At 44.9% G+C, this 27,171-nt stretch overlaps 1 protein-coding gene across 8 annotated transcripts in view; it reads right to left on the reverse strand.

Annotated features, from left to right (window-relative positions):
• Window positions 1-13,958: 13,958 nt before the first annotated feature.
• The window catches only part of MAPK14 (mitogen-activated protein kinase 14), a 72,445-nt gene continuing 59,232 nt past the window's right edge, over window positions 13,959-27,171 (reverse strand). For 2 of the 8 annotated variants that reach the window (XM_022581741.3, XM_089918848.1), the window contains exons 9-12: window positions 24,953-25,032; window positions 22,158-22,236; window positions 17,122-17,295; window positions 13,959-16,323 (exon numbers count right to left, since the gene is read on the reverse strand). In XM_022581741.3, coding sequence (XP_022437449.1) covers window positions 16,256-16,323; window positions 17,122-17,295; window positions 22,158-22,236; window positions 24,953-25,032 — 401 coding nt within the window. In that variant the 3' untranslated portion in view covers window positions 13,959-16,255. Of the gene's footprint in view, window positions 16,324-16,849; window positions 16,938-17,121; window positions 17,296-22,157; window positions 22,237-24,952; window positions 25,033-27,171 lie in introns of those variants that run through there. The other 6 variants (XM_022581740.3, XM_089918847.1, XM_089918851.1 and 3 more) reach the window with 4 other exon arrangements.

The raw sequence follows: 27,171 nt of genomic DNA on the forward strand, positions 1-27,171 counted from the left end.
GACTAGCTCAGTGCTTCTCACATTTGAATGTGCACACGAATCCCCTGGGAATTATATTTTATTAAATACAGATTCTGATTCAGTAGATCTGGGGTGGAGTCGATTCTGCATTTCTAACTAGCTCCTAGGCTCCGAAGATCTCTGGACCACACTTTGATAGGGAGGTTCTAATGACCCTGCATGGCCCCAGTCCCACAGCTTCAACAACTACATCAACTCCTAGTCAGTTCTGTTTCCTCTACATACTTCCTCCCCCATCATTTTGTAGCAAAACCAAGCATCATATCATTTCATCCATAAATATTTTTTGTATCTCTGAAAGATAAGGATTATTTTAAAAACACAACTACAGTATCATTTTTTACACCTAAAATTAATAATAGTAATCCTGTAATAACAACTATCCAGTCTAGGTTCAAATTTCCAGTTTTGAATGTAGTTTTTGCTGGTTTCCTAATGCCTCATGAGGGCAATGACAAGCCAAGGCCTTCTGCCACCTGTGTCTGGTGGCTTGTGCGTCCTGGAGAAGATTCTGTGCTCAAATTAAATTACCGAGAAGGCCCAGGAACAGGGTCAGGTGTGGAGAATGGCTATAAGGGGTCCAGATGCCTGGCCTGGGAAGGGGATTGTGGAAGGGATGGGGACCACTTGCTTCACTTTGTCAACAGTAGAGAAGAAGGAAAGGAACTTGCTCGTGGCCTGCAGAAAGCTGGGGGTCCTCCCTAGAGAGTCTTCTGAACCCAAACCCTATGCCACAGCCCCTCCCATGCAGTCCTGCAGCGTCGGGCACAGCCCAGACGATTGGGGGTTTGGGGGAGGGAGACGCAGTGATCCCACAGAAATGCCCAACAGGCATTGCAGACGGGGAATCTGTCTTACGCATATCTGGCACACAGTAGGATGTGTAAAACTATATGGAGAATTAATGGAAGAGTCAGTCCATTAAAAGTGAAAAAATATTTATTTAATGGTTTGCCACGTACCAGTCATTATTCTAAGTGTTTTACACACACACCTCCCTTAATCCCGGTAAGAGTCCTATGAGTCAGTTGTAGTATTATCCTCATTTTAGAGATGAGGAACCTGAGGTACAGAAAGGTTAAGTAACTTGCCCAAGGTCACACAGCTGGTAAGGGACAGAGCTGGGCTGAAGAAGCTAAGACCATCTGGTTTGAGACTCCAAGGCTATGCATTGTCTCTGGGTTGAGAGGCATTGCTTCTTAAAGGAGATGGCCTGTGTTTCAAATTATCTGCCTCACCCATCATAAGGACATGTCTACTGATCAAACCATGTCTCCCTCATACATCCTGCCCTAGAAATCTGACATACTCCCCACCCTCTCCCCTGCCCCACCCCGTACTCCAGCCCTGAGACACTATAGTAGGAGAAGGTGAGGGGCTACGAGCCTGGGAGGGCTGCAGGAGTTTTGGGTCTTGGGGGTCGGTGGCGCCAGTGGAAGGCACTCTGATTCTGAAGTTGGGGCAGGATCCTGGAAGGCAGAGTCTAGGGCTGGACACAGGCAAGAGAGAGTCATCCGGGAGACTCAGGTTTCCTTCTGGATTGAGGATCCAGTTCTCCAGGGTAGGGATGGGCCTTGAGCCTCTGTGCTGTGTGTCTCGAAAACCTGAGTGTGGCAGAGGTGAGCCCAGAAAGGTGAGGAATACCAGGGAAGTGCTCATTGCCCAAATGGGTGCAATCCTGCAAGGGCATGAGCTGGCCACTCAGGTTGTGGCTCTGAATGCCTCTTAAGCAATGGTCAGGAAGTGACTCAGGCCTCAGACTCTGCTGACACTGACCCCCACCTCGGGGCTCCGCAGCCTTGGAGAGATGGCCTTGGGCGATCCTGTCTGGGAAGTCATGAATGGGAGAGGAAGAGGAGGGGTCACTGAGGACCTCCTGGGTGTCCCCTCCCACAGTCCCTGTGCTCTCTTCTCTTTCAGCTCCGAGGCCCCTCTGCTCTCCTCCTCCCAGACACTGGCCCAGTGTGGTCGGTTTTTGCCCTGTCAACGTCGAGGCGGGGGGTGAGGAAACCAACTTTGGAATGGAGACCTGCGTTTCCATCCTGCCTCAGCACTACCAGCTATGTGACCCTGGGCAAAGTTCCTTCCCCTCTCTGAGCTTCAGTGTCCTCCTTGTAAAATGGAAATGATATTAAAACATGATAAGTATATTTAAAGGGTCCTGGGAATGCTTCATTCCAAGTGCAGTAAAACAACAACCCAATGAGGTAGGGACTGTCAATGCCTCTAGCCAAAGATACCCAGAAGCACACCTGTGGGTGAACAAGCTGGGTTTGTCACTCACTGCATTGAGGCAGGAACATGCACGTGGGAACCGGGAGCGGGGGAGCGGGGTCTGTGTCTCAGTAAGAGGGTGTTGGAAAGGACTTATTGTAAGGTTTGGGCTTGCGTTAGGTAATTTGGTAGAGGGTATAAGGAAGCCGGACTTTGTTCCAGATGAGGTGCCATCAGGAAGTGGAGGTGATTCCGTGATTGGGTGTCTTAAGAAATCTTATCTGGAAGGACGGCCAACTAGAATGAGGAGAGAGCCGTAACTGGTAAAGCAGCAACCTTCACTCAGGGTAGCTAGATGGGGGTGTTTGGTCACGTTTGTGGTTTGGACAATACTCGTGTTTTCTCTGTGATTACAGAGTGTCTTGCTTTTGTCTTGATCCATTGTGGTCACAGATGGCCTTGTCTGCATTCAACGGGAGCACATCAAGATGAGCTGTGCTAGGCCAGCTCCGAGCAATGCCAGGGCCTGGCTGATGGGACTGGGCAGCTCCCAGGTGTCAGGATACCATTATTTCCCTAGTACAGATGGAGAAACTGAGGCCCAGAGGCATTAAGTAATTTGCCCAAAGCCATGCATGACCAAGAAGGTGGTGGACGTGGTCTTCAAACCTGGTGTCCTGCTCCAGAGTCTATACGCCTAACCACCAGTCAGGCTGCCTGGTGCCCAGCAAGTGCCTGTTCTTGTGGTGCTGTCTTCCTAGCGAGCCTGTGAGCCTCTGGAGGTCAGGGACATGGTTTTGGGGTTGCGGACTGACTTCTTAGAAACTGAGACAAAAGCCCCACATGATTATGAGGTTGGGTGCCCATGCTGGCCTCCCAGACTGCATCTTGACTCAGAAATATGGCAGCTCCTCCAACACTACAGTCCTCGCAGTCCCAAACATCAGGGCCAGCTACTTAAATTCTCACCATGATTGGCCATGAAGCCTCTACAAAAAGAGAAATTATGACCTACCTGGGGTCTCACAAGCATGAAACAGCAAGGCAGCCTGAGAGCTCTGGCCCCAAATCTGAGAGGGTCTCATGCTCCTTAGGGGCTTTTGAAACTCCACGAAACAATCAAAATTGCAAGGAGGTGAGGAGATGCAGAGGGAAGGCCCCCTGCACGTGGGGGCTACTCTGTGGCTTGTTAAGTTAGCTAGTGAGCCTCAGACAAATTAGTTAGCCTCGCTAAACCTTAGTTTCCTCATCTGTATAATGGGAGAGTAAGTGACAATACCCATCTCATGGGGCTGTCACGAGGACTAAAAGAGATGACAGAAGTGTCTAATTCAGTGCCTGGCACATAGTAGGTGCTCGCCAGATGCTCCTTCCCCAGTGCTGTCCAGCTTTGCCTCCCTGGCCCAGGTACCCGGCTGCTCTGCCCTTTTGCTGTTCAGTCTCAGCTGCAGAAGCAACTCCCTAGTCAGCTCCAACTCACGTCCAACTCCTTTATCAAGTTTTTTTGCCAAACCCCCAGCCCAAGGATTCATACACCCATTCATTCAACATTTACTGTGTGCCAGGGACTGATCTAGGTGCTGAGGATGTAGCAGAAATGCAACAGATAGGACTTCCCTGGCGGTCCAGTGGTTAGGGCTCTGCGCTTCCACTGAAGGGGGCCCAGGTTCGATCCCGGGGCGGGGAACTAAGATTCCATGTGCCACACAGCGTGGCCAAAAAAAGCAATGCAACAGATAATAATCCCTACCGGGTGGACCTGACATTCTGGTGGGGGAGGCAGATGAAAGACCAGTGAACAAATATACAGTATTGGGTTGAACCATATGACATTGCTGATATTTGACAATTTTTTTTTTTTTTTTTTTTGTGGTACGCGGGCCTCTCACTGTTGTGGCCTCTCTCGTGGCGGAGCACAGGCTCCGGACGCGCAGGCTCAGCGGCCATGGCTCACGGGCCCAGCCGCTCCGTGGCATGTGGGATCCTCCCGGACCGGGGCACGAACCCGCGTCCCCTGCATCGGCAGGCGGACTCTCAACCACTGCGCCACCAGGGAAGCCCTGATATTTGACAATTTTATATGGCTCAGTCAAATGTAATGCCAGGTAACAGTAAGTGCTGTGAAGAAAATACTGCCAAGTAAGGATATAAAGAAGGGCTGTGAGTACTGATTTGAGATGTGGGAGGAGGGGGAGAGGCAGAGAAGGTCTGTATGAAGAGGTGACATTGGAGCAGCACCTGAATGAACAAGGGAGCGAGCCAGGCAGATCTCTGGGGGGGGGGAGCAGGTGGCTGCCTTCCAAACGTTTCCGCTCTGTTCCCACATCGGACCTGCCCTCCAGCCTCATTCCTCCTGTGCCCCCACCCTCCCCACTCCAAAAGTCTCTGGTAAGTCCTCCAGCTCAGCACACCTGGGGCAGCTTACTGGCCTCTGGCCTATTGGGCCATCTTCCCGCAGTACCTCTTCCCCTTCTAGGGACTCAGGGCCAGAACAGAACATCCATCCCAAGAACAGAACATCAGCCATGCCCTGCTCACAGGCACCCCTCCATTGCAGAGCTGTTCTCTCAGCCTCCCCACCCCTTGCCTTGACCTGGTCCTCTCTCCCTGTCTCAGCGCTAGCACCCTCTGGTGGAGGATGGGGGTAGGGACAGCGCTGCTAGAGGGGCAGCTCCCAGAAAGCACACCTCCCCTCTTCACACCCTACACCGCGTTGTCCTTCACACCCCCTCTCCTCCACCCAAGAGCCACCTCCCTTCACCCAGCCTACTGGACGGGCCCTCCTGTCCTTGACCCAGTCCTGTGAAGACATGGCCTGGGGTCCATCTGGTGGAATATTCCAGCAATGTCGAGGCCTCCGCTCCCTCTGATCTCTGCATTGTCCTTTGTAGCATTCACCACACTTTTAATTAATCTGCATTGTCCTCTGTGAGGTGTCCGTCTCCACAAATGGAAAAATGGCTCCATGAGGGCAAGGACAGTGTCTTGGTCACTGCTGAGCCCCCAGCACCATGCTGGCCCACAGTAGGTGCTCAGTAAAGACTTAGTGAAGGAATGAACCAAAGATTTTTGTTTCTCTTGGGGGTACAAGAGGCAGTGAGGGGATGTGGTTTGAGGACCCAAACGGTGGACCTGAGGGAGCAACAGTAGGGGAAGGTGCTTGGCATCCGTCTACTGTGAGGCATCTGGGGAGTGGTCTCTGTCAGTTGGGCACCTTCTGTCCTGGAAATTTGGCTTTCACTGTTCTCTCCTTGTTTCCTGAGGCAAGGCCCATGCACGTTATGCTGTGTGTGCAAGGCTGGACCTCTGTGTGGTGGTAAAAAGCTCTTAATTAAAAACCAGGGTGCACAGCCCAAACTTGGGGACCTCTTTTCTCCCCAAGAATTTGCACCAAACTTGATTCCAAAGCAGGCCTTTCCCTGTCTACGGCCCTCACTGCTCCCACTGAGGTTCTAGATAAGACAGACCCTCCACCCTTTGGAATTGCCCTTCCTTCCTGGTCTTTAAAGTTCGGCTCTAAACTCACCTCTTCAAAGAGGTGTTCCCGAGTGAACCGCAGACCTGCTCACCCCAGGACCCCTGTACATACCCTGCCGACCCGATGACCCCAGCTGCTCCCCACCACGCACCCCCAGGCTTTGTGACATCCACGCTCTTGGGTGGGCTCGTACTCTTCTGAACCAGTGGAGAGTAGCCAAGGACTGGGAAGCAGAGCTGGGTTTGAATCTCATGCCAACACATAGAGCTGTGTGACCTTGAGCAGGTGAGTGCATGTCTCTGAGCTTCCTCATCAGTACAATGGCAAGGAGGATTTAATGAGACTGTGGATTGCAAGGTTGCAGGCCTTGTGCGTGGTGCTCCCTTCTGTCCTTCAGGACTGCCATATGTCACCTCCTCTGAGAGCGAGTCCTCCCTGACCCATCACAAGCCATGTCCCACCTGCCTTTCCCGGCCTCAGTTTCCTTCAAGCCTTTATTTATTTTATATATACCCTTCTATGTGTCAGGCCTACGAGGGTAGGCGTTTTGTCTATTTTGTTTGTTGCTGAATCCCAAGTTCCTAGAGCTATGCCTGGCATACATTGACTGACTGAATGGCAGGTACGTAGTAGGGGCTTTATAAACAGGAGCTACTGTTATTATCATACATCTCTGTCTTATTCGTTTGCAACTGATAGGTTGGCCGAACTCACCTTCATGCCTGGGGGGCAGTCCTGGCTTGAATGACCTTATGAACGAACTTCGGTAATAGGGTCGCTGTGCTGCCTGGGCTCCTGTGTGACCTGCCCCAGGAAGAGGAGGCTGTGTACCCGGAGGACACCTCAACAGCGTGCTCTTCCGGGGCAGAGGCCACTGGGTCTGCCTGCTCCACCCTTTCTATGTAAAAATCCAACGCTGGGACACATGGATCATCCCCACAACACTTGTCAGGGTCAAAGAAATCCAGACAAGACTAGTAGGGATGATTCCAACTCTGCCTCTAACTTGCTGTGTGACCTTAAGTAAGTCACACTGCCTCTCTGAATACTTAGTTTTCTATTTTATGTATCTAACAAATATTGACAGAGCACTAATTACTTGCCAAAAATCGTTCAAAGAGCTTATGTACCTGTAACTCATTTCTCTCAAGAACCCTATGAAATGGGTTAATAATACCCTTCATTTTACATACGACAGGGCTTCCCTGGTGGTGCAGTGGTTGAGGGCCTGCCTGCCGATGCAGGGGACACAGGTTTGTGCCCCGGTCCGGGAAGATCCCACATGCCGCAGAGCAGCTGGGCCCGTGAGGCATGGCCGCTGAGCCTGCGCATCTGGAGCCTGTGCTCCGCAACGGGAGAGGCCACAGCAGTGAGAGGCCCGCGTACCGCAAAAAAAAAAAAAAAAAAAAAAAAAAAAATACCCTTCATTTTACATATGACAAACATGAGGCACAGAGAGGTGAAGTGACTTGCTCAAGGTCACACAGCTAGTAAATAAATAGCAGAGCCAGGATTTAAGCCCAGGAGTCTCGCTGCAGAGTCAGTGCTGGTAACCACTATGCTCAGCTGCACTGGACGGTGCCTGTGAAGGGCCAGCCTTTACCTGTTTGGAATCTGAATTTATTCTCCTGATGGTGCCTCCATTATTTGGCAGACACTCATTTTCCTAAAGGCTCCATTTGGCTTCCCTAAACAAGAATCTCCCGGGAGTTCCCTGGCAGTCCAGTGGTTAGGAGTTCGTGCTTCCACTGCAGGGGTCACAGGTTCAATCCCTGGTCGGGGAACTAAGATCCTGCCTGCTGTGCAGTGTGGCCAAAAACAAAAACAAACAAAAAAACTCCTTTCCTGCCGTTCTTCAAATCTAATAACTGAATCCCCGTGACTTCCAGAAGGAAACAGCCAGTGGTATGTGGGACAACCAGCGCTGGGGGATGCCTAGTGTTTGTCGATCTCTGTGGTATAAATACCCCCACCATGGCCAAGTTCACGCTACCAACCTGACATCAGTGAACACAGAATTGAGAAGAGGTACATAAAATCAGCCCCCAAGAACCACCATGAGCAGCTCCAGTGCACCCCTGTCAGCCCAAGCAAAGGTGTGGCAACAGGGATGAGTAAGGGACTCCTCAGGTACAAACCACCAGCTGGACCCCCTGGCCCTGCCTCACAGGCCCTGTCAGGCCTCCCCTCCCTCACACTTCCCTGAGGCCGCCCTTCCTAACATGCAGGGGGCTGGGGCTCCAGCTCTGGTCACCTGGAGAGGGTGCACCAGTTGGGCGGCTTGAGCGCCAGGCTGAGCAGGTGTGACAGGCGAGCCAGCTGTGACTAATCTTCCTGGTTAGAGCAGCATTGCCTCCTCATCACTCCCCACCCTGTTAGCTCCCAATTGCCTTTGGGATAAAGTTTAAACTTCTTAGACTGCTGGACAAGGATTGCCCTCATCTGGGCCCTGCCTTTCTAATCAGATCCTCCACGGCATCTCTGCACAAACAACCTCTATTCTAAGTATCTCACAAACATGCCTTACTCACCTCTGTCACCACAACTTGGCTTGAGCTGTTGCCCACCTGGAATGCCATTTCTCTGCTTTGCCCAAGATGGGGCGGACCCTCATGCCTCAAGACCTGGCTCAGTAGCACCTCCTGGGGCTGGCTTTGCCAGGCTGCTCCTGCCCACGGGCGCTCTCTCTCCTCTGACTCCTGTAGGATCGTGGCTCAGCAGGCCTAGACTTGAACTGTCAGTTAACTTTCAAACAAAACTAAACTGTAAGTTTCTTGAGGGCATGAGTGTCTTAGTTTTCTCTGTTCTCTGTACATACTCAGCAATGTGTTGTAAAGCCTTAATCCATTCCACCAATGAGCGCCTATCAAGACATGGAGGAGACGTGGATGGATGTCATGTATCCTGCCCTCAGGAAGCTCATACCCTAGTGAGGGAGGCACAGCAAAAAAGGGAATGACAACACACTGTCACCTGCAGGTAGGAGCGTAAATTGGTACCAGCTGTTAGAACTGGTTGGCCATTTGCTATTAAAAGGGTGAAAATGTGCACCTCATTTTTCCTGATAATTCCATTATGGATGGATTTAGTCTACATAAAGCAGGCAAGGGGTCACACACTATTACTGTATTGTTTATCTTCTGTATCAATAAAGAGACGTTTCCAGCATTGTGAGAAAAGAATAAAGAAAAAAAATGCCTGGATGGATTGTTCCAGATTTGGAAAGCTGGTGCATATCATTCCCATATGTGCTTTTTACTTGTGCTATATATGCATGTATCTATAAAAATATCAAGCTAGATAATTCTGCAATTTCCTTTTTCACTCAAGATTGTTGGCAAGATCCACCCATGTTGATTTAATCTAGCTTAGACTTCTCAGCCTTGGCACCAGTGACATTTACATTTGGTGCCCAATAATTCTTTGTGTGGCAGGGGTGAGGGGCTGCCCTGTGCATCAGAGCAGCGTCCCTGGCCTCTGCCCACTAGATGCCAGTAGCTCACCCTCCACTCCCCAGCTGTGACAAACAGAAATGTCTCCAGACATTGCCAGTTGTTCCTGGGACACAGACGAAATCTGGGGTGGGGTCGGGTAGCAGGGGAGAGCAGAAGGCAAAGTCATGCTAGTTCATTTGTTCTCACTGCTGTGTACTATTTTGTCACTTGAATGCACTACAATTTATTTTTCTATTCTGTTTTTTGGCCATGCCGTGGGGCTTGCAGGATCTTGGTTCCCCAACCAGGAATCGAACCCATGCCCCCTGCAGTGGAAGCACAGAGTCCAAACCACTGGACCACTAGGGAATTCCCTTTCCTATTCTCCTATTGATGGACTTTGAAGATTGTTCCAGGCTTTTTTTTTTTTCTCTCTGCTATTACAGATAATGCTGAGTGAAAAGTCCCCACACTCATTTCCTTGAGCCCATATGGGAAAGTTTTTCTAGAATAATTACCTAGAAGTAAAACACAGGGTCATAGGGATGTGTAGCTTCCACTTTTACTAAATCCTGCCAAACTGCTTCCAGTGTATGAAAGTTTTACAATTTTTGTGTAGTCAAAATCACGAGCCTTTCTCTTGTGGCTTCTGGGCTTTGTGACATGCTTCAAACGCCTTTCTCCATTTAAATCTTTGATTTGCCTGCAAGTGATTGTAGCTAAAGGGAGGAAAGGAGGAGGTGTCCAGTTGTTTCAACACCATTTATTGACGCAGATGACTGAATTATATGCATCTGTGTTTATAAAAGTTATATATCTTTACAGATTTAGGAAATTTTTTAGGAGTTACACCAACCTGCCAACAGCTCTTATTTCCCGGTAGTGGGGTAATAGAGGTTACCTAGCTACATTCAAAAATTTTCAGCAATAAACATGTTTTACGTGTGTCGTGAAAGAATAATATGTAGTTAGAAAAAGTACAATGGTAGGTGCTTTGACACTAGTCAGCTTGGTGCAAGTTACGGAAACACGTGGAGTGGCTACCTGACTCCCATGGAGGCTGGGGAGAGGCTGGGTGGGGTGTGGAGCAGCGTAGGATTTGTCAGGGGAGAGAACAGCTTCCAGATGGGGATACTCCCTACCACAAACACTTTGTCAGCAGCTATTATCAGATAGGCAATGCCTCTGTCACCAGGCAGAGCTGTGGCTTCGAGTTGGGTCACGTCTGAGCAATGGTGGGGCTGAAATGGGCCTTCGTGCACTGGCACAGACAATGACGTCACCTCACAACCGGCAACAGATGGCTGCGTCGGCTGCCCTGCAAGTGGAGCCAGCTGATCAGGTCACGGTAACACCCAGGAGGACACACAGGCCCAGGACTCCCACTAGAAAATCCCACTCCCTGTCTGCTGAGTGCCATGGAGGTGAAATCAAAGGTGCATCTGGCCCAGAAATGGCCACCAGCAAAAGACGCCCAGAGGTTCTGTTCTACGGTGCCAGGGAAATGGTACAGTCATTGTTTACGACTGTTCCCCCATTGGAACGTCAGCTGCAGGAGGGCAGGAATCTAACCTTTATTTTTTTCCCATGTTCTCAGTGCCTGACACATCAAAGTTACCCAATAGCTCTTTGTGGAATGGCTGAATGAGGGTGCAAGGTACCCTAATGACTTCCAATTCCCCTTCTTTTTCCCTGATATTTTCACTTTAAAGTGGCAGATGGATGGGGAAACAAATTATCTAGATCATGGCCCTTAGCCATCTTCAATAATCTTTTGATTCTTGTTCCAATTCATTAAATTGCTGTGCATCCAACTTGAATTACACGGCAAGATGGAGCCAAGAGAATCAGAAACTAATTCTAACACTTGTCTCTTCTTAAACTGGGAACTTGCACATGGCAAGGTTTCTTAGGGCAGATAATCTTTACATACTTGGTTTCTTTCTTTGGATGGTCTTTGCTACTGCAGACTGTCGATTGTAAAAACAGGAAACAGGACAAGATGATTTGCAAGTGATTAAAAGATAAGTTATTCACTGACTCAGTCAATAAAGATGAGATGCCTACTGTGTGTCAGGTACCATGCTAGGTGATGGGGACACTGTAGTGCACAAGAGAGTTTGTGCCCTCAAGGACATACAGCCCTGAGCTAACTTTTATTGAGCACTTACTGTATGCCAAGGGCTTTACATATCTTGACTCATTTAATCCTCACAATGAGGACTGTGAACCTGTGAGATAAGTTCAGAGAGAAAAATAATTTGCCCAAGATTATACCAATAGGAGATGGAGAGGCTGGGATTTGAACTCAGGCAGACTGGTTCCAGAGTCTGTGTCCTTAAGCTTCATGTTTTTTCTCTTGAGCAAGTGATACAGACACCAGGCAATGACAAAGCAATGTGACAAGTGCTGCCACTGATCAATGTAGATGAGTACCAAAAAAAAAAAGCACACAGAAGCCACACCTAATCCAAGCTTGGGGATGCTCAGGGAAGATTTAGAGGGAGTGATAGGGAAAGTTGGCCCAGAGGAGTGAGGCAGGAGAAGGCAGGGGGTCCTAGGCAGAGGGAATATCACGCACAAAGACCAGGAGACAGAGAAAGCAGTGTGCATTTAGAGCAGTGCCACAGAGAAGGAGAGGAAGTGACATGAAGCTACGGAGAGAGGCGCTGAAGAGAGGCTGAGGGAGGGAAGAAGGTAGCTGCTGTAGCCCTTCGTTGGCCTGCTTCTCTCCGGAGGGTGGAGGTGCGTTTCTATACCAGATGATAAGGAAGCAGTGGAGGGGGGCTGGGACATGGGTGAGGCCCAGCGTGTGCTGCACGAGATAAGGCACCAAGTGCCTATCCTACCCATTCTAGTCTTCTTAGTCTCTAATTGATTATATTGTAAGCAATATGACAAATGACACAAATATAATGCAGATTAATTGCAATAACTGCAAATCTTGCAAAGGAGTGGATTTGATGAACTTGACAAATAATGCTAGAAAACTGCTCAAATCTCAAGCAAAGCCACTGAAAAATGTGGATCTGGCAGACTCAGAGGATGACAATAAAGGGAGAGGTGATAAGGTGATCACCAAGGTGATCACTTATAAAAAAGGACAATGTGAATATCAAGAGATTGAGGTCCATAGGAAAACAGGAAGATCTCTTTTTTTTTTTTTTGCCACTGAGTGGCATGTGGAATCTTAGTTCCCCGACCAGTGATCGAACCTGTGCCCCCTACAGTGGCACTCGGACTTTTAACCACTGGACCGCCAGGGAAGTCCCAGATCTCAAATAGTTTTGAAAAAATTCCCTCTATGATTATGCTGTAAAAATCAGGTGGAAAGAATATTGTAGGATACTAAACATGGTTTCACTCGAAAAACAAACACTTGATTCTTTCTTTGTTATAAGAATTTTCTTAAATTACAAGCTTTTATAATTTCATTCGGTTTTCATGATGAAAGTCCCCATTAGACTTCCTCTCTCCCCGAATCCCCACCATATACAATGAAATTCTGGTCCCCGTTTTAAGTGGATTCACTTTTAGGTGAGCTTTTTCTGGTGTCAACCCTTTCCCTGAGCTAAACAGGCCCTTTGCTCTCAGCAGCCTGGGAGGAAGGTTGTGTCACGGTGCCGATTCTGGTATGGGAAGGCAAAATATTTCCTACCATTGTCTGATCCTTACAGGGGCTGATGTATCACGTCACAACTGGGTCTCTTTTCTCTTACCTCCTTAAGAAGTCACTGAGGACAGAATGAAGACAAGAGCCTGTGCTTGGTTTGCCTTCTATCCCTGCCATCATTCCCAGCTGCCAGCCAGGGACCAGACAGCACAGGACAAAACCCCCAGCTGCACACTCTCAACATCCTCACAGGCTGGGCCTCACAACCCACCCTGGGACCCCTGTCAGTCGGCATTCCGGGGCCACTGAGGAAGGAAGCACACCAGCACAGGCCCTGAGAACAGCTGTGAGACCTCGTGACTCTTTAATCTTGTGATGCAGTCCAGCAGTTTTGAAGAATATTGTTGTCAAGGGCCATATGACGAGTCATCAAATACATTTGCTCAAAAGTCTATAAACAATGTACACATACAACCTTCTGCCTACAATTTTAAAATAAAAGCATAACTTTCTAGAGATAGTCTTGGAATGTCAAAGCTGAAAAGAACTCAAGCATATTTAAACAAACTTCATGTTTCAGATGAGGAATCTGAAATCCTAGGCCAGGGGTCGGCAAACTTTTTCTGTAAAGGGTCAGAGAGTAAATAGTTCAGACTGTAGGTCATATGGTCTCTGTCGTAACTATTCAACTCTGTTGTAGCACAAAAGCAGTCACAGACGATACGTAAACAACGTGTGGTTGTGTTCTGATTCAACATTTATTTATGGGCACTGAAATTTGAGTTTTACATTATTTTTCACATGCTACAAAAATACTGTTCTTCTTTTGACTTCAAGCATTTAAAAAGCTAAAAACCCCTTTTAGTGGGCTACACAAACAGGTGGGAGACTGGATTTGGTCCCTGGGCCATAGTATGCTGACCCCTGTCCTAGGCCACTCTGACACCCAAGTGTAGCCTGTAGTGTTATACCTTGTTTATTTGCTCTTTGCTTTGGCCATCCACATCAAAGACTCTGACCTGCTTAACCATAAAATGTACAAGCAAGGAGCTCTATAAATGTTTTCTACATTTTAGGAGTAATATTAAGGTCTGTCAGAAACATATGCCAGGCCACAGTTGCAAGAAAACTGATAGAATGCTATATTGTGTATTAAATAAAATCAAGAGAAAAAATATAATAAATTTGAGAAACTCACTAAATTTGAAAAATAGGCTTTATTTTAACCAGTGGTATTGTATGACATCCTATATGGCATAAATGAATACAGCCAAGTTCATGAGTACAAATAAAATAGAATTTTCCCTCATTCTCTCTTTCGTTTTCTGTTCAGAGAAGTCAGGAGATGGGAGCATTATGCTCAGAAACCAAGGAGCTCTTCCACAGGCTCCAGCTGAGTCCAGGCTCCTGGCGCGTTCAGCCTCTTAACACGTATATGGTCTCATGTGCAAAGACCTTTATGACAAAAATATTCAGAGCAGTATTTCTGTAGGAAATCACACTAGCATTTACAACAAAACATGGCTGATAAAATTCATCCTGCTGTGGATCACGAGGATTTGAACTGCATATAAAGGAGATGAGGCCTCTGCGTTCATTTTCCTTTAAAGAGGGGGCGAATCCCGGGTGAGGTGTGATCACCGTCAGCTGCCTCCTTCCTTCTCGCTCCAGTTCACGTGGGGGTCCTACCCTGTCCCTCTGGAGTGCAGGTATCACTGCACTGTGACAGAGAAATGGAAACACCTTGGCCCCAGTACAAGATTCTGTCACACAGCCAACACCTGAAGTGGCTCTACGCTTTCTTCTTTCACAAAAGGTTTAAATATATGGGCCCTTATGTAGCACAAGATGCCTGAAATTCAGAAAATTATGAAAACAACTCTTCTCCACCCCTGAGGATATTTCATCTTTATAAAGTTGAAAATACAAAATATTAAAATAATTTGCCCTTTCTCCCCATCAAAAGGAATCATATTCTCAATGGATCCCTGCAATATAGAAAACTCTGAAACAAAATTTATTACTCCACAAACCAAGACCAAGAAGTCAATGTTAAGCTGCCAAGAAGACCCTTTTCCAAAGAAGGGTGGAAAAGACACCTCATTACTTTTTTTAAAAAAAATAACCACATTTAGACAAAGATAGCAAAAGGAGTTTCTGGCCTCATGAGCTTTTATTTTTCACTTTGATTTTCAGCATTTCTTAGCATTGGTTATTGGGAGTGAAGAGAATGACTTGTTCTCCAAAGTCTGAGATATTCCTGGGACAAGCCCTGATCTTTCCTGGTTGACAGCTCCCCCAAAATAGTCTGTTGAAAACCAGATGGCAAGAATGGAAATGCTATACATCCATCTGTTCCATTTCTTCATAGTTTTCACATCAAAAGCACCTGGAGTATCACTTGTGTTCAACACAAAATAGCACTGGGGGCTGAAGAGAGGATGACATCACTTGCCCATAGCATCAGCTGAGGTGACGTGGATTCTGAACTACCCACGAGGTCTTCACTGGCAAACTTGCCTGGCACCAGGGCCTCCGGAAGAGAACAGGACGAGCAACCGTGCATGCTCAAATAGCAAGACGTGCAAAACACATCATCACTCTGCTAGGAATAAAGAGCACGCAGGAAGTACACTGAGAGCAAGAACCAGCTTCTGACTACTGGGGCCAGTACTTAAGAAACCTCTGCACTGAAGGTGGTGGGTATGCAGAGAAATGGCAACGACACCTGGGTGGGGGTGTGGGCGTGAGGGAGGAAAAGAGAGAAGCACATATACGCATGCTCACACATGGTGCCTCTGAAGGCTCCCTGGCCACTTCGGGTTCACAAGTGGCCGTCCAACAACCTGACTACTTGCCTGGCTCAGAACTTCATCCGCTGCACTCTCCTAACCAACTACACTTTCTTCTCTCCTTTTAAGGCACAGACATATTTATAGTTTCAGGTACAGCTGCTGAGTTCTGAGAATCACACTGAGCAAGTTCATCACAGACTAGTGCACAGAAGCCGGTTGGTCCTTTTTGGCTGATGCATCGCTGAGCGACAGCTCCAGGTGTGAAGCAACCAGAAGGTGTGAGCCTTCTCTCTATGCCACCATGGGATGTGGTCAAGTCTAACCTCCACCGTCAAGGTGGGGCCACAGGAGAGGCCAAAATGGCAAAAGCATGACTGGGGTCTGGGATGTTTAATATTTTTCACTTTGCATTTAACAAACCCTACAAGATGGCAGCTCTTGCCCGCCTAGCTGACTCTCACGAACAAGAGCAAGCAGAGGCTGCCACAGAGCATCTGTCACTCCACGTAAAGTCACTGTGATAGTTTGCTCATAATCTCTTACCCTCCACAAAGTCAGACACACATAACACACACACACACCCCTTCCACCATGGAGGAAATCTTTGCAACAAGAGGCACTTGAATGATATTTGGAGAGTTCCCATGAAAAGGCCTTCCCCTCACAGTGAAGTGGGATCAACGGAACAGAAACCAGACACTCAAGACTCCATCTCTTCTTGGTCAAGGGGTGGTGGCACAAAGCTGATGACTTCATCGTAGGTCAGGCCTAGAAATTGGGAAGGAAAAGTACGACGTGAGAGTTTAGACTATGCACTTTGCTGGCAAGCACCCTAACTTCTAAGCTCAAGATCCTTCCTCCCTGTTCAGGCCGCTGGTTCGATGGGCTACTTCAAATAATTGCCTCATTGCTTGTGTGTAATATCCTAATGGAACGTGTGATTACACAGAAGTTCAAGGATACATATAAAAGAACCATTTTTCTTGTTTCTTTCATCATCTAGTGCCTCCTCTTTAAAGCTCTGGAGAAGATGCTCAAGAGTAGCAAAGCAATCCCACACGCTACAGCAACAGATAATCCTGGCTTTTGGGATTTAACTCGAGTTCTGAATTTGTGTTTTATGGAGAGAATATAAGATTGGGCATGGGAGACCTGGGTTCCATTTCTGGCTGCATCCCTAACTATGTCTAAGGTAAGAGATATGATATAAACTCTCTTCGCCCCAATTCTATCACTTGTAAAAATTCCCTATTCCCTACTTAGCTCAGAGAGATGGTATAAATGCAGAAATTCTGAGAACCTCAAAGCTCTATGCAGACGTGAGGGGCTGTGCACAAAATCAGACCAGACAGAAGCATCTCAAAGGTCCAGAGTGTCGTCATCTACAACAGACAGTTTCCATCAGAGGAACATACTCATTCTGCATTAGAGACCCTCATTACAAGTTTTAACGAGTTGGATATAACCAGAAAAAATTCCACCACCACCCCCACACAGCTTTTGGATAGTGGTTCACTTAGGAAAGATTTTTAAATCTAAGTTCTCAAGCTAGATGCTATGACTTACTTTTCCATTCATCTATAAGGAGGTCCCTGCTTTCGAAAGACTGATCGTAAGGATCAGCCACTGGTTCATCGTCAGGATCATGGTACTGGGCAAAGTAGGCATGTGCAAGGGCTTGCGCTGCTGTAATTCTCTTATCTGAGTCCAATACAAGCATCTTCTCCAGCAAGTCGACAGCTATCAGTACCACAGATTGGAAGGAAAAAAGAAGAGTTTTTAACACGTTACCAAAAATTTATGCCATATTAAGCAAACACACAGTTTTGACCCTTCATACCCAAACAAAGAATTCTCCAAAGTATCTGATCTAGGATATATTACTCCTTTCCTCCTTTAAACATATACATGTGTGTGCATGCTTACATGCGTGTATGGATGTGGGTGGATTTTGTATTTTTTAAGAATATATTACTGGGACTTCCATGGTGGCGCAGTGGTTAAGAATCCACCTGCCACTGCAGGGGACATGGGTTCGAGCCCTGGTCCAGGAAGACCCCACATGCCACGGAGCAACTAAGCCCATGCACCAAAACTACTGAGCCTGTGCTCTAGAGCCCTCGAGCCACAACTACTGAAGCCCACGTGCCTAGAACCCGTTCTCCGCAACAAGAGAAGCCACTGCAATGAGAAGCCTGCACGCTGCAACTAGAGAAAGCCCACGTGTGGCAATGAAGACCCAGTGCAGCCAAAAATAAATAAATAAATAAATACCCCCCCCCAAACTAGAGAATGTATTAGTAAAGAAGAATTTTAAAAAGTAACAGACTGTGTTTGAACAAGCTTCTGTGGAATGTCAGTGTCAAACTGCTACCACTATGGTCAAAATGTCAGAATGAAAGTCCATAACTAAAGTAATCTACAAGAGATAAGTAGGGCCGGTTTCTTACTGTTTTGTCCCTTCTGTTTATTTACATAAGGCAAGTGAATATTCATCTAATGGATCTAATGAACAAATTGAGGATTTTTTATGGGTGTGTGGATGAGACGTGGTATTTGGATAAAATCATTATGAGCAATTTCAGTATACAAAATAACAGGACAGTGAATAGTCATATGCCCACCACCAACAATTAACCTTCTGTATTTCTTTATCTATATATACATATATTTTTTGCCAAACCATTTAAAAATAAAATTAGAGACGTGAAACTTTACCTCTAAATATTTCAGCATACAGATAGCTTCCTACACAATCATAAAACTGTTATAACATATGACAAATATATAATTCCCAAATATCATCTAAAATCCAGTACATGTTAAAATTTCAATTACCCTAAAGTTGTTTTTTATACCTAGTTTGTTCAAACCAGGATCCAATTAAGGGCCATGCAATGCATTAGATTGAGTTTCCTTAGTCTCGAAATAATCCCCCCACTTCTAAACCCTATTTTTTCCTAACTTTGACCTGAAAATACCCACCCCCAGTTATCTTGTGCTATCTTGTACTTACACCCTTGTTTTCCTCTATTCCCTGTATTTCATGAACCCTGTTAGATCTGAAAATTTGGTAAGAATTGGGTTATAAATATTTTTGGAAAGAATATTTCATAGGTGATGCTATGTACTTAATGGTACATTAAAGCCATTTGTCCCATTAATAATGATGCTAAAATTTGATCACCGGGTTAAAATGTTTCTTTTTTGCCCCAAGAAAGTACCCAGTGGGACACACCAGGTAAATATCAGTTTCTTTCACTTACAGCTTTCAGCATCCATTGATTTTTCCTTCCCAGCAACTAATTCATTAGGGGGTCACAAAACAGTGGGGTTTTTTTTTTGTTTGTTTGTTTTCTAATTCTTACAAATGAGGATGTTTTGAGTTTCAGAATGGTGGTACTTGGGAGGACAAATAGTGACATTTCGACAGTTATCACTTTGGTGTAACAAAGGCATTTGAGGCTTTGCAAATTATCGATGTCTCCTTAAACGTGGAAGCGGGCAGGGATGGGTAGTGAAAGGGAGGACTGCTTCCTGAAGAGATCCATGCTGCATACACTGGAGGATGTAAAAGACCCCTGTCCTGCAGCCTCAATTCCAGAGTAATCCAAAGGAGAAATGTGGGTTTCAGAGGACTACAGGAACAAAGTGAATATTTATGTGTCAGGTTCATAAGTTTACACTTTAAAGCATTGGGAAAATTGCCTAGATATATATTTCTTCTTCTCTACTTAGAAAGAATAACCTTATCAGGTGTTGTTTGGGTCATATGATGAGTCTTTGCCACCCCCAGGGTAGAAAGAACCATATCCTTATAGCCAATACCTTGATTAAAAAATAAGATCAAGGTTAAGATAAAGATTCCTCTAAGATCTTGACAGATACAAATACACACACTCCATCAAAGGGCAATTTAAGTTTTACTTCATGTTTTGAGGATAATGGTGAAACATGAAGTCAGTAATGGACAAAATAGAGCTGTCAATATTTACACTGTTAGTATATTCCTTCTCGGTTAACATGCTGGGCACAAGTTCCTGGTCAGTAACACCATGTTCTGCCTGCAAGAAGAGACTCTATATGACATCACTGGGCAGTGGACTGATAGGTCTGTTTAAATTTTGAGAACTGCAGGGCTGAGCAGCAGATGGCTCAAAGCCTCCTTCAACTCACTAGCAGCCTGCAGTACTAAGTGGTATCCAGTTCTTTTGAATGCTTAAATGTCATGATTCCAGAGAAGGGGACGTGTCCTATCAGGATAGATGTGACCCAAATAAGCTGCTGGGACACACACATATTCCCCCTTCCTTGGAAAAATGAATTAACAAATCTCTTTGAGTCAGCCATCAGGAAGTCAAACAGTAAGCATTGCCATGTCAAAACGTGAGCTGATATGATGAAAAAACTCATAACAGAATGACAGACAGGGAAGCGACCAGCATACAACATAATTTCCCAACATCCTACAGTACTTATGACTCAAAGAGAGCTTCTCACAGACCCTTGAACTAGATAACACAGTATAAACAAATCATACAAAGCCAACCACAGCATACCAGGGCAGATGCAAACCCAAGCCACCCCCGGCAGAGTTCTGTATACCCCTGATGAGTTTGTGGATTTATTCTTCGATGTGAGAGTGATCCAGCTGAGATCTGACATACTCTCCGTCTCAAAGGCCGACATGGACTCATCTATAGCTGCCTAACACTTGAAAGAGTGCAAGCATCTCTGCTATTGTAAGAATTATCACAGTAACACTAAACTGCTCTCAAACAATCACCGTGGATGAAGTATTTAAAAAAGTAAAGCCACTTAACCTTCACTCCAACTTCTAAAGAGGCTGTCATGGGTGTCAGCTCTCAGAAGGATAAAACTAAACCTGAAGCCCGGTTGCTGGGACCCTTAAGCAGAGGGATGACCAAAACTGAGATTTAAAAACATACTACTAAGGGACTTCCCTGGTGGCGCAGTGGTTAAGAAGAATCCGCCTGCCAATGCAGGGGACACGGGTTCAAGCCCTGGCCCGGGAAGATCCCACATGCCGCGGAGCAACTAAGCCCACGCGCCACAACTACTGAGCCTGTGTTCTAGAGCCCGCGAGTTGCTACTACTGAGCCCGTGCGCCACAACTACTGAAGCCTGCGCGCCTAGAGCCCGTGCTCTGCAACAAGAGAAGCCACCACAATGAGAAGCCCATGCACCACAACAAAGAGTAGCCCCCGCTCGCCAAAACTAGAGAAAGCAAGCACGCAGCAACGAAGACCCAACACAGCCAAAAATAAATAAATAAATAAAATTTAAAAACAACAACAACCAAGAAACATACTACTAAGATACAATCTTCAGAAAAGTAAGAAGGTTGATTGTACTATTATCACAGCATTGCTCCCCTCCTGTCATAGAGAGGTCCTGGTCTGATTTTTCTGTGTCTGTCATTAAATAGCACTGTCCTCTGTCTTCTCCTAGAGTCAGGGAATTAGAGACTCAGGCAATAACACTTTGGGGGGCCAAAAAAAGTAGATATCAGCCCCCGGTTTTAAGGAACAAAGCAACTCTTTTTTTTTAGCCAAGGCAGTACACATCCTGCAGCTGCCACTGTTACGTCCCTTTGCCAAAGATCCTGGAAGTGATGGTGGCAGGAAGGAATATGGAGCCATTCCTTAAAGTCTGGGGTGGCAAATTAGCTTCGCAAAGAGAGAATGGTTAAGTCTCTAAGGGCAAAAGAAGAAGAGGGGGAGGGAAAAGTACCTGAGGATGATGGGACCTGTAGGTAGAGCAGGGCACACTGCAGTGAGCGCCTGGGTGGGTCTACTAACCACCATCTGTGCTTCGGTTGTTTTCTCCCTCAGTGAGGGACACCGCAGAACAACAGCAGTGGGCTTCCCTGGTGGTGCAGTGGTTAAGAATCCGCCTGCCAATGCAGGGGACACGGGTTCGAGCCCTGGTCCGGGAAGATTCCACATGCCGCAGAGCAACTAAGCCCATGCGCCACAACTACTGAGCCCACGTGCCACAACTACTGAGGCTGCATGCCACAACTACTGAAGCCTGCGGGCCTAGAGCTCATGCTCCACAACAAGAGAGGCCATCGCAACGAGAAGCCTGCACTCTGCAATGAAGAGCAGCCCCTGCTCGCTGCAACTGGAGAAAGCCCGCGTACAGCAACGAAGACCCAACGCAGCCAAAATAAATTAAATAAATAAATACATAAATAAATCTATTAAAAAAAAAAAAAACCCCAACAGCAGTGGTGAACGACTCACAGGCTTTTCTCTGTTCCTCTTTCTTCCTGTATCCCTCAATCTGTTCTCCTAGCGTTCCCATTATTTCCTCTCCTTTCCTCACTGTCCCAGCCTATTTCCCCATTCAAATTCTGTGATCATATAAATATATAAGCATGTCATGAGACTGAAAAAAAAAACCTGATAATACAAACACGGATAATAAATGGCATTATTTACCTCCTTCCAAGATTTAATTAATGGTATGATATTTAGTCAAAAGGAAAAACTCTTCTTCAAATACTTAACTTATGTCATAACCAATACTGAATATATTGATATTGAATCCATTAGATGAGGATATGGTCAACTTACCCAAGGGATTGGCACCAATAAATACATTTGCAAAGTTCATCTTTGGCATCTGGGTCAAAGACTGAATGTAGTTTCTTGCCTGTAAAACAGAGGGTTTTCAAAATGGCTTTGTTCAGTATTGTTGCTGCTCTCCAAGAGTCTGGGTCCTGTCAAAGAACGAGTGTTAACTGACAGGGTCTGCTAGCTTCAATGTTTATGAATATCACTGACATTCTTTAAATACTTCTCTCTTACTGCCAACCTAACCTCCTTATTTACGATCAGCACCTTTATTTACTCCTGCTATCACTCACAGTTAAATTTCAAGTGAACAAAAATGCGAACCAATTAAGTCCCCTTTCATTAGCATTCTGGTCACAGGATCAGAAGTTTAAAAAGATATCTAAGGGCTTCCCTGGTGGCGCAGTGGTTGTGAGTCCGCCTGCCGATGCAGGGGACGCTGGTTCGTGACCCGCTCCGGGAAGATCCCACATGCCGCGGAGCGGCTGGGCCCGTGAGCCATGGTCGCTGAGCCTGCGCGTCCGGAGCCTGTGCTCCGCAACGGGAGAGGCCACAGCAGTGAGAGGCCCGCGTACCACACACACACACAAAAAGATATCTAAGAAGTAGACCTTTCTGAGACAGCCTTCCTAAAATAGCTGCAGTTGGCATAGGGACTGGTTTCCCCAAAGAAAGTCTAGGATCAATTGTCTTTTGATGGTGCCGATCTCAGCAGGTACTCTTAGTATATGAAAAGGATATCAGTATTAAGCCTTGCTAACAAAATATTCATGGTGACAAGAAAGTAACCATAAGCGTTATATATATTATTCTAGGAGGTTCAAACACATTTTAAAAATACTAAACCAATTTAATAAGAGTAATAAAGAATAGTGGATAAGTTACACAGCCTAGGCAGAAATCCTTCCCCTACCACCTATAAGATACATCTTCTTGGGCAAGTCTTAACTAGCATATCAATTACCTCACCTGTAAAATATTAGTACTATTAGATATTAGTATTTGGCTTGCCTATACCATATGGTTATTGTGATACTCAAGCAAGATAAAACTCATGAGAGCTTCCAACTAAAATTTTGACACACAAAAATTCATATACCAATATAGGTTTTATAAGTTTGATCCTTGGGGTGGGACAGGCCTGAGTTTGAATCTTGACTTTACCACTTTGGGTAAATTACTTATTCTCTTTTAAGTCTTTAGTTCTTCATCTATAAAACAGGGTTAATAACAGTGCCTACCTCACAGGGCTGGAGTGAGGACTACCGATAACAAAGCAGTACCTCCTTAGCGTGGTACTTGGTTCAGAGGGAGAGCTCAAATTAAACATTAGCTGCTATCACTGTTGCCTTTAGAAAGGAAAGCCTGACAATTTCTGGACTTCATTCTAAGGAACTTAAGGTGCTAATAAATACTTTCAAGGACTGACAGCTCTAATCAAGGCAAAGCCAAACACTGGTCTTGAGAATAATCATATAAACACAAATGTAACTCATAAATGTGTGCTTCAGATATTAGGTATTAAAATAAGTTTATGACCTTCCCTGTTTCAAAGAATAAATCCCACTATCAGTCCATCTGAGTAGCTGAGGTAAAACTTCTTTAAAGGTATGCATTATAGTTATGTATGTACGTATATACACACACATACAAGGTTAGAAAAAGTTCTAGCTGCTAGGGCAACTTCACCTTTTTAAAATTTATATATATATATAAATTATATCTGTAATATTAATACATATAATACAATATTATGTTATTTTCAGGTATATAACAGTGATTCAAATTTTTATAGATTATATTCCATTTAGAGTTATTTATAAAATATTGGCTATATTTCCTGTGCTGTATAACCTATCCTTGTAGCTTATTTATTTTATACATAGTAGTTTTGTACCTCTTAATAACTTCATATTCTTAGTCATTGTATGCAGAGCAAGCAGGAGAGGCCCACTTTCAAAAGCAGCTGAGAATCTTTCTGATTTGAAAAGAAAGCTCTAGGAATCGAATTATCGACATGCCTGTTATCCCTTCCTACTTGAGCATGTAGATAAAAGAATGAAGGGAAAACAGAGTTAAGAGACCCGTCTCATGCAGAGAACAATCTTCCCTATAATAAGCTAAATAAAAAGACTACCTGAATAAAGCTGTGTTGCCAACCTGATTCCCAAAAAGATTAAGGGCACCTTAGAAAGAAGTGCCCCAATCATCTCTGATGATAAAACCAGAGTTAGATTAAGTAGCATTGGTAAAAAAGGCACCTAACCCTATCTAAGTGTTCAAATTTATTTTATATTATTTGCATATCTTCTTTTAAATATAGTCCTTACTAGCATTAGACATTTTTTAGGTTTGTTTGTTTTTTCTTTTTAAATGAAGACTCTTCTTTTGGTCATTAAAAAAATGGATGAATAGGAAAGGATGTTAATGGCCTTCAGTTAATACACCTCCAGCTGAAAATCATTAGGTGGTAGCATACCCTGACTGTAGGCATAGAATCCTAGGAAAACACGAACTTCCTCTTGAGCACTCAATTCATAAAACTCAAATATAAAAGTAACATCATTTTCTAAGTACAAGCCTGTAAATTATATTCTCAGTTCATAGGATTGGGCGACGTTTTCTCCCAAATGTCAACATTCTGTTATAGCACATAGGCAGTCTTTGCCTTAGTAGCCCTCAAGGCACATGCAAGCATTCAGTGACATTGAAAACTGTGTTGGTTATACAGTGGCAATAAAATGAGAATGTGGCCCTCTGAATGAGATATCCCTGCACCGTCTATTTGTCCTCACCTCATGGCTTGGCATCCTGTTAATGAGATAAGCAGGGGGAGTCCCCGTCAGACGCATAATCTGCTGAAGCTGGTTAATATCTTAGATGCCTAGTCAAGGGCATTGTTAAGCATACAATGCAAGAAATAACTTTCAACTCAAGTTTTAAAAAAGGCCAAAAAGCCACCCCCAAACAAACAAACAGCCTACTTCCACCCACCCCGCCCACCCCAGGCCAGAGCCCAAGGCTGCATGTGAAATCATGCTTCTGTGAATGGCATGAGTTAGTAGGCATGTGGCCAGTGACCAGCCATGTGGAGAAGAAAAACTTTCTTTTGGTTTTAGCATCATGTTTAACATTAAATATTTAGGCTCCCTGGAAAGAGACTGCCCCTTGGATCCAGGATGCCAGCCAGAGAACTGTTTTCAAGTACTGATGGCCAAAACGTGTTTGCTTGTGGGGTAAGTAGAGAGGATTCAGAAAAGTTTGACTCAACTTTGGATATAATAAAATGTCCAATATATCCATTTAAGGTAGAGGTTAAATTTTTGTGGCACAGGTTCAGGTGATTCTCCAAAATACCACCCCTCCTAAGGTAAGACCAAGGTGGTATGTGGGTTGATAAGCAGTGCCAAGTTTCAAAGACAGTAGTTAGTGATACATTTAAAATACATGCCACAAACACACAATGGTAAGTGACAGGGAGATGGGGGGGAAGTTAGAAGCTAACGGCAGAGACAAAACAGAAGTCACAAGCTGCTGACAGCATTACAGCATGCCACAATGATTTCTCCCACAAGTCTCTTTAACAGGTGAACAGACTGACTTTTGCTTAAAAACATCCTGGAGGAAGTTGGCAAAACACTCTGCAAGTATCTGACAAAGGCAGAACTATGAGGCCTTCCAAACGTATGCGCACGTAGGTTAAGTTGTACTCTAAACTTCTCTCATTTAGCTGTCCCATCAATTTTAACACAAACATTACAAGAATTGTTAGTTTATCATGTGTTGCTTATTAAAGTAGAGTGATGGGATTTTTAAAATCAACACAATTCAATAAAAGTCTTTTCATATTCCCTTTGCTGTTATCTGTTTATTCTCTCCTTCTGTTGTAGCATAATTTTCAATAAGTACCTGAATCAAATAATTTCACTTCTTTGTGGCTTCTCTCAATGATTTTTCCACTTTAGCTCATCCTCTGAACTCAGATTCCCTAGTGGTCAGATTACTACAAACACATGTTCAAGGCTGGCTATTAGGAAAGAGCTGGGGCCATGAGCTCCACCCTGCCAGTTCATTCTCCCTGGCCCAAAGACAGAAGCCAGCAAATTCAAAAGGTGGTATGAAGTTCTTTTAACATTCTCAATAAAGTTTAGATTTACCTCTAAATAAATTACATAACAAACTACTTTGCATGCCAAGAGAAAGAACAAAAGGGGGTCAATAAGTAAACCAGCAATAGGAATACCAGCTGGGTTTTAAATGTTAAAATCCTGTCACCTTTCTCTTCTTTCTTGTGAACAATAACTTGGCCTGCACATTTTCTGTTTTTTTTTTTTTTTTTTTGTCTCCTTTAGTCAAATAGGTTATTGTATCCCCTTTTTGTCTGGAAGTTAGGAAGAAAATATTTCCAGAGAAAAATGTGAGAGTGAGTCAGTGAAAGGGCTTTTGCTTTCTTAATATGATTTTTTTTTTGTCCTTTCACTGATTACTATAGGTAGTGGGTCACCAACAAAAAAAATTCCCTCTCCTTACATCCATCGTGACCCATGTATCCCCTTTCTCATGGCACATGCTAACTTGTTCTCAGTCAGTCCATCTATTACTGCACTCTCTTACTCAGAATGTCCTATTATTTATTGACTGAATTCCATCAATCAATAAATAATGGCATCACTTCTTCACTACTTTTCAGGAGTAATGAAAATAGCTATTGGCTTTCTGTTTACTACATTCCTCCACTAATGAATTTTTCTTTTCACTTTGAAAAGCTTTAAACCATTTTATTCACCTGGCTTTGTTATTTATGCATCATGTGTTCCACAAACCATGTGCTTCTAAGATAAACTAGTACTTGAGCAGTATCACTAACAGCAAATTAATCTTGTCTACCCTTTTCAATGTTTAAATTACTTTTATGCACTAGTCGTAACTATGCAGGAGAAAAAAACACCATTTTCTTATTTCTATACTCAATACAATATTACTTAAGTTCTGTATTCTGATACTCAATTTTATT

This window comes from Delphinapterus leucas, chromosome 10, assembly GCF_059928025.1.
Source record: "Delphinapterus leucas isolate spDelLeu-1000000601 "Yukka" chromosome 10, BTC_Dleu_Yukka2, whole genome shotgun sequence".
Lineage (NCBI taxonomy): Eukaryota > Metazoa > Chordata > Mammalia > Artiodactyla > Monodontidae > Delphinapterus > Delphinapterus leucas.